At 49.1% G+C, this 8,205-nt stretch overlaps 1 protein-coding gene across 1 annotated transcript in view; it reads right to left on the bottom strand.

The window, feature by feature from the left end:
• TJP1 (tight junction protein 1) overlaps positions 1-8,205 on the bottom strand; it is a gene marked incomplete at its 5' end in the record, with an annotated part of 156,196 nt that overhangs the window by 21,387 nt on the left and 126,604 nt on the right. Inside the window, 5 exon segments of the mRNA XM_027767793.1 lie at positions 2,517-2,617; positions 2,909-3,119; positions 3,663-3,745; positions 7,951-8,046; positions 8,147-8,205. The exon segment at positions 8,147-8,205 is cut by the window's right edge and continues 32 nt beyond it. Of these exon segments, the coding sequence (XP_027623594.1) occupies positions 2,517-2,617; positions 2,909-3,119; positions 3,663-3,745; positions 7,951-8,046; positions 8,147-8,205 (550 nt within the window).

The following is an 8,205-nucleotide window of genomic DNA, read 5'->3' as shown; positions in this document are numbered from 1 at the left end:
GCTACCCGCTCTCGTAGGGATTTGGGAGGGTCGCCCAGAAGCCAGTCAGAGGGATGCTGAAGGCCTGGGAAGAGTGAGTTGCAACTGAGCAGACACTGCAGCTCTCGCAGCCAGTTCAGAGCAGAGACGAGCCATGAACCACGTCCGCTCTGAGCCAGAGGTGCTCTGTCTTTCTGCTAAGGAGCCTCAGGATGGCTCTCCTGGTTTCACAGGGGACAGGCAAGATCGCCAGAGTTCCCGACAGGGCCTCTCTCAGCTACGAGGTCCAAGCAGTTCAGGAAAGGCAGTGTGCAACATGAAGCAGGTTTAGGTGAATGAAGTTACCTCTGTCAACTCTGATAAAATGCACTTGAATAAAAGGTGGCACGTGGCACACAATCAAGCTTGATTTGAGTTGTAACAAATCTGATTTATGAAACACACCAATCTATCCTATAATGACTTATTTTCTTTTTATAGTTTTTGTTTTTTCCTATGGAGTAGGTACAGTTCACCAGGATAAGAAAGGGGGGGGGGGAAAGAGAAAGTGAGAACCCTCAGGCTATACTGCAATCTTTTCTTCTCCTTTTACTTTCATTTTTTTTAAAGAGATTTTTGCTATAGGGTACATGCACTTGAAGAGACAGAAATTGAGAAATCACCCCACGATCCCTTCTCCACTCTTTTCCTGGGACTTTGGGCACACGACGTGCACAGGTGCCGGCCTGAGTCTAAGCTACGGGGTCGTCGACGCCGTGCAAGCACAGCGGTGTAATCATGACACCACCTGCTGGTCCCTGTTCTCCATTCTTATCTCGGGATTTCGGGGCATGCACGCACACACTCCCACTGAATTCTAATGCCACGAAGTCCAGGACTTGAATCCTATAGTCAGCCATGTGAGATCTGGCCGCCTTACCTCCACACCACCTGCTGGCCCTGTGACCTACTTTCCTTACATAAAACATACGGGAGTTAGACCTTCGTTTTAAAACCAAACAAAGAAAGGAAGCAAGCACATAATCCTATGCCAAAAGACATGACAGAAGTTAAGAGCTGTGGATCCAAAAAAACCCCCTAAAACAACTGATGGAGATGCATACTTTGTGCATTTTGAGCCTAAGACTCCACTAGTGCAAATTATTGATATTTACCTAACAAAGGTAAATGCTACCAGAATTGTGCTGGGAATTGGTATGAAGACAACGACAGTCCTTCCTACACATGCCACCAAGCGGCCCAGCCATGGAGGCGCAGCGGTCCCACGCTCCGGGGTGGATCTGGCGTGCCCAGATCCCAGCTGGCTGAGGTCTGGGGAAGGACGGGAACCACAGCATGGGTTCCGCCGCGGGTACCTGTCTTGCTCGCTCCCGTGAAGTAAAGGAACAGACATTTCCAAATGCCAGCTCTGTAGAGATCAGGGCGTGCACATTGCTGTGGAGCAATGCAGGCTGCGCTCCCGACTGCCCTGTCAGGTGCTCCAGCCAATACGTATGTGCTGAGTGGCTATCGTGGTGTCACACGCAGGCCACCCCCAGACCAGCACGCGAGGAGGAAAGCAAGGCCTGAGCACGCCTGTGGCAGAGCGGGCAGCACACACTGCCTGCACATGCACGCCCAGCGTCTGCTCCTGGAGGGGCATCGAGGTCTGAGCATGCAGCATGCACTGCCAGAGCATCTGCCACACAGCCAGGCAGGGGAGCAGGGCCGTGCAGGGCAGCACACAGCAGGACCGGACCGATGGCAGACAGAACAAACCATACGTCCGGTCTTCACGATGACAGAAACTGAACGCACACCACTGTGAAAGGCAAACACACTGAAACATTCCCCTCCAAAGGGTTCTCTGAGAAAACGATGAACTCAAGAAAACAAGCAGACCTTTCTCATCAGAGACTGCTGCAGAGCCAGCTACTGCGCAGCTGGCTGTGTGGACGTGTGGGGTCACAACTCAGACGGCTCTGTCCATGCTTCCCACACATGGAGGGAACGCTCAGAGGGGCGGGGTGAGAGAAGGACCAAGTGCAAGTGAGAGGGAACGCCGATGCCCGAGCAGGCTCACTGGCATCCCCGAGCCTTCTGCAGGGGGCCAGCTGTGGCAGCCGCCCACCTGCCCTTGGAGAGCCTTTGTCTCCGAGCAAGTCCTCAGCAGGGTGAGCTGTGGGCGGCCCCGGGAGACACACCCAGGCCATTCTAACCCCTCATGTGTCCAGGAGGAAGCTGAAGTCAGATTCAAAGTCACCAGTCCTAGACAGGCGAGGACAGTCAGAATTTTATCTGCTTTTCATTATAATTTGATGATTCTATAAAAGCAAATCCCACTGGAGTGGTAATTCAACAGGTGGGGGAAATTCAAGAACTTTTACTACCAAAACAACTTCGTAACCCCACATACAAACTATAAAAATTTAAAAGTTAACTTTCTCCAAGTTATCTTAATATGTTGATCCAATACAACAAAGACCAGTAAACGCAAAGGCTTCTGATTAGTTACATAATGTACTGAGAAGGTCAAAAAGTAGTAAGAAACGTCTTACCTTCCCCTCAGAAACCCACACGAGCTGGTTCTGCTGCTGCTGAACGGCCTCTTTCAGGGCTCCATACCAACCGTCATTCATCGAGTTTAAGTTAATTGTTGCTGAAAACACATCAACAATGTAGTTTGTGCTTAGAGTGGTGCCAAAATGCAGGAGTCGTTCAGCTCTGCTTAGAGCTCAATCATTATTACAGAAACACAGCATCCAAAGATACAGGAATCTGAAATCTCTACTGTGGCATCGTGCATTTTTTTCCAACCAGAAAGCAGCTGTTAGTACAGGAAGCTTTCCAGGCAAAGATCATATAAATTCTGGTACTTAAACACCACAACACTTCTGTCTACGAGTTGTCTAGATGCTCCAAGTTGAAAGAAGGCCTGTAATACACTCACTTGTGAAAAGGTGGTGATTATTTTTACGAAGTTTATGAGATCGCTCATATAATTTCCTGGCACTTTTCCGAGATTCTGGACATAACCTCATTCTCATTGTTTTCACGCCTTGCTTAGAATCAGGATTAAGGAATACGACAATTGGATACCACTGTGCATAGTTAAGACGGTCAACTGCATTTGGTGTTACATCTAACAAAGCGTGTTTGTCCTGGAAACAGAGAGAGAGAGACACACAAAGATACAATAGACCGTTAAACCGCGAACCGACCGCGTCACAAAAGTCACGTCCTGTACTACAGTTCAACAATACCTTTCATTGAGTTTAATGTGTCTACATGTTTAAAAACTTGTAATTAGAAGTTAATGCAACAGAATTTCTAGCCCAATCAATTTTTTTTAAACCCAGATGACTCCCCAAGACTTAGCCCATAATCTGTATTCAGTGAAAACAAGTATACGAATTTCATGTTCCAGACACCCCCTTTTTAAGTGTCCCAGTGCGACTTGCACTGTACTGACGTCAACAGCCTGCTAGCTGCACATGAACATCACGCCTTCTAGTGGTAATGAAGGATCACCTTTGACAGTTAAAGTAACTATTCCTTGGAAGTGTCTATTAGAAACACCCTTCGGTAAGAGCTTAATTTTCTTACAGTGTATCGGTAACAATCTTAGAAACAATACCTTCCAGTGTGAGATGATCTGAGCCACCCCACTGAAAAAGCAGTGAGTGGCCCGCTGGCAGACTCACCTGGTCTATTATCTGCTTTATGGTGTGAAGGCGGATGATGCCGGAGCTGCGCTGGTCGGTCCCGGCATCCCGTGGCTCACTTTCTATTCATGAAGCCAAGACAGAAACAAAACGTCACGACTCCTGGTCAGATCAGGCCTCCAACTACTCAGCGCTGCTGATGTGCCTGGGCGGGCCTTCACCAGGGCTGTCTGCACTGTGGCCTCGCAGCAGCTTTCACCAGCTCTGGGTCACTAGCGGCCCCGACCCCACCCACGGTGACAACCACAACTATTTCCGGGCATGGGTAAACGTCCTCCACGGGGCAGGCTGCAGCACCCCTCCACCGAGAGCCACTGGATAGGTAAATGCTTCCCAACAGGGCCAGCGTCAGGAGATGCAACTGAGGCACTTGTAGTTGGGGACGAATCCCAAAACCAGGGTACTCAAGATCAGTAATGTTTTGACATAGCGTTTTCAAAAAATCAAATTAATATAAAAAATCCATGATGAACATACCAAATTTTTAAAAAGAATCAATCAGTAAATGGAATTTCAACAAAAATTACTTGTCGTGCAGTGAAAAGAAGCTGAAATATGGCACAATCCCCAACTGAAGTGAGCCCAGTCCAGCTGCCATGGCGCTGCAGTAATGCAGATGCCTGCAAGGTGCAAGGCTGGATGTCACATGCGGCCAGGGTCTGGATCCCCCGGTCAGCCTGAAGACAAGCCGGGAGCCTGCAGGTGCCTGAGGCTGGAGGGGGGTGGCGGGGAGGAGGCTGCAGTATGACGAGACCCAGTTAAGGTGTTTCCTCTTGAGCTCACTCCCTCATATTGTAAAACACACACACAAATAAAAATAAAGAAAAGGAAATGAAGAACGTTTTAAAAATAGTACTGATGAGCCTGCTTCGACGAAAGCCAAGAACACAAAATTAAAATAAAGTCTATGGTTGGTATCAATAAAATATTTAGGCAAAAAATGTGAGTTGTAACATGTACATGTCTCATGACTTTTCAGTATTTTTCCAACTTCAATCTCCCGAAAAAACGTAGCCATCTTTCAATGACTAAGGTTCAGACACGTATACGAGCATCCCAAGGCACCACTATGGCCCAGCGTGGCACCGCGCCCACCCTTTGGAACACAGAGGGCTCTGTCACCTACAGAGCACAGGATAAACCGAGGCTGCTGCTTCCGTGAGCCCTGCCCAGTCCCCGCGGGTGGAGCTCACTACCTAGGCGTGTCAGGAGCCACTGGCATAGCAGCCTGCCTCAGGGACACGGGGTGGAGACACGGGCAAAGCAGGAGACCCTGGGAGCAAGGAAGGCTGCTGGTCTGTGCTGCCCCGGCGGCCGCGCCTCCGACAGGGAACTGGGGCTGACTGCCCACCCGTGTCAGTTCCTCATGGAAAAGGCAGAGCAGGCTCACAACCCGAGTCCGGAGAGCCAGCTGACAGAGAGGAGCTGTGCTGTGTCAGACTGGAGGAGGCGCGAGGTCTCAGAGCACACGCTGCACTGAGGGCGAGCCAAGAGGGATGTTTTGTTTTTGTTTTCTTTTTTGAGATGTTTGCCATAGGGGACACGCGCCCACTGGAGACAGAGAGAATGTGAGAAATCACCTCCCAGGAGAGATGGCCACACTGCAATTCCCCCTCCTGCTCCTCTCAAGATACTGGGCACACACGGGAGAGAAGTTTTAAAGAATGAGCTCATCGTGAGGCAGTTCCCAGCAGGCAGGGCAGAATCTCAAAACTGGTGGACACAGGAGGAAGAGCTCAGGCTGGAGACAATACCACTAATTCCTGAACTCCAAAGACTCTCATCGGGTTCAGAGAAGATGAAGAACATGAGGCTGCCTGGGCCCGTTCCGTACCAGCGGCTGCTGAGTAAACCCAGCTGCATCGCCCTATCGCCCCTGCAGGTGGAGCCCGTGGGTCTTCCTTCACACTTGCTTTTCCGACATTTAAAGACCCTAAATTTGATTATGTGTGGGGGTCACAAACTTCTTCAGGTGAACTGTTACCTACAAAAAAGGACCCAACAATAACCTCTTCTAAAACAAGTAAGAAACTGAGTGGAAGAGACGGAAAAAACATTTCCTAACTCGCTCAAAGTTTACTATCCATTTTTTATAAATCTAATTATTTTCAGAAAACAAATATTGCCACTGAACTCCGTCTGCAACTACATAAAAAGCAGTATTTTTAAAAGGTGCTGATCTCATTATTCAAAAAGCAGTGCCATGGCATTTAAAATCTTAGCAAGGGCCCACGAGTGCCAGTGGGAGAGATAACACCCAGCACAGACCTCTAGAAAGCAGCCTCATGGCACCCCTGGGGGGTCACACCCTCTGGTCCACCCCTCCCATCTGGGAAATTCTACGGAAGTCATCAGAAATATGGGAAACCTACACTCTTGAGGGTGTAGGTCCTTAGGAAACAAAGCAAAACATAAACGAGGAAACAGTATGGACAGACTTCCACACTGCTCAAAACAGACTGACCACAGGGTGGACTGAAGTGGACTGTCCTCACAGCCTTTTCTGGAGTATAAATGAGACTGTAACAATGCGCTTACAGAGAATGGAGGAAAGTACACGCGAGTGGAGCTTAGCATGGTGATATATGTCAAAATTGACTAACTTTCCAAATTGTAATTTTTTTTCAGAGTTTTTTTGCTATAGAGTGCATGCGCTCGCCAGAAAGACAGAGACAGAGAGACAGAAAGTAAGAAATCACCCCCAAGGGGGGATGGCCACGCTGCAATCCTTTCTCCTCCATTATCCTCTCGGGATCTTGGGCAGACACGCACACACACCGGGTGTGAGTTTAAGCCACCGGGTCCGGGACTTGAACCGCGGTCGACTACGTGGGAGTCCAGTGACACAGACATTACGCTAACTGCTGTTCCCCCAAATTGTGATATTTTTGTAATTGGAAAAAGAGTTTGTCTTCAAAGCAAGCTAAAGGGATAACTAAGTTTGTATATTTAGACTATCATGATACCCACATTATATGAAATAATTAAAGGATCTGCAAGGAAAATGTATTAGGCATATAAAGCACCACAACCTCAATCTTTTGTCTTTTTTTTGAGAGATTTTTTGTTACAGGGCGCGTGTGCTCGCAGAGGGAGAGAGAGACAGAGACACAAAGAAAGTGAGAAATCCCCCCCCCAGGGGGGATGGCCACATCTGCAGTCAGCCATGTGGGAGTCCAGTGCCCTAACGACTATACCACCCACCAGCCCCCAACCTTGATATCTGTATGTAATATTATCTTACTACAAAAGTCTGTAATAACAATCGGTAATACTAGTCATACCTTCCTACCTGCTACGGTTTAGGTAACAGGAACAGCGAGCGGTCTGCCCCTCCAGGCTCCATGTTCTGGAACTAGGGGCCAGTGGTGGGGGCTGCTGTGTGGAGATGGGGCCACGGTAACTGCGTCTCCTGAGATCCAGGAGTTCCAGGCCTCACGAGGGCTCGGTTCTGTGCGACAGAACTGCCTGCTGCCAGCTCCCTTTCTGCAAACACCGACTGTGCTTCCATCAGGCACCCAACATGCCCCCTGCCTCTGGACCTTCCCCACCAGAACTGCACACCTTGCAAACACACGGCTGCTCTTCAATTCTGTTAGCAATCCAAAAACAGACCTAGATAGACCCCTGACATTATTCAGGACTTCCTGTTAGTTTCATGATTAAAAGCACTGGATCGGAGCCAGAAGGAATGAAGGTCCCAGCCTGGTTTTGTCACTCATCAGCTGGTGTCATTTAGACTGAAGAGGCTGGTGCTGGCCCCACCCTAGGGCTCAGTGTGCTTGACTTCACCATGGATGCAGTAATTCTCAACTCACAAGATTACTGAGAGAAGTAAAGAAGATCATGTGTGGGGCCAGGACGTGGCGTGGTGGATGAGGGTGCTGGACTCCCACATGGCCGACCGCGGTTCGAGCCCTGGACCTGGCGGCAGCTTTCTCACTTTCCCTCCCTCTCTCCTTTTCTCTCTCTCTCTGTCCCTCTCTGGTCAAATTAAAATAAATAAATAAAGTTAATAATTATTAGAAAAAAGAGAGAAGATCATGTGTAAAATAGTTTTCACGTGGAGGCAAGAGTCTCATGAAGGGCGATTCTCCTTAATAAAGGCGACTGGCAGAAGGAGGACCTGTCCGTCCAGGTTTCCCTCTGACTTTAAGAAAACAGGGTGAGCCGCCACTGCTCTCACTGAGGCGACCTCTGCCCTCAGAGCAGTGAGTGCCGAGGAAGCACCCCCACCTCAGCCGGCGCGGCTCCGGAGGCTACTCACTGGCGATCTGGTAAGTGTCTGGCTCCTCCCTCGCCAGCTTTTCTCTGGCAACATCAGCTATTGGTCCGAAGATGGTGACAGGCCTCAGAAATCCAGCTGGGGAAAGATTCAAGTGGGAAATAGAATAGTTTACGCTTTTTCTTTCTTGAACACAGAGGTCAAAGGGCATGTGAGGTGGCTGTAGAAAACGCACTACCTTCCCGAAGAACAACTCTCTCATAAGCGGGAAACTTTGTTTGGACTGGCTGAGCGGAC

The sequence above is a fragment of the Tupaia chinensis genome, unplaced genomic scaffold (genome assembly GCF_000334495.1).
Source record: "Tupaia chinensis unplaced genomic scaffold, TupChi_1.0 Scaffold144682_1, whole genome shotgun sequence".
Taxonomy (NCBI): Eukaryota; Metazoa; Chordata; class Mammalia; order Scandentia; family Tupaiidae; genus Tupaia; species Tupaia belangeri.
This window is presented reverse-complemented; position numbering and strand designations above follow the sequence as displayed.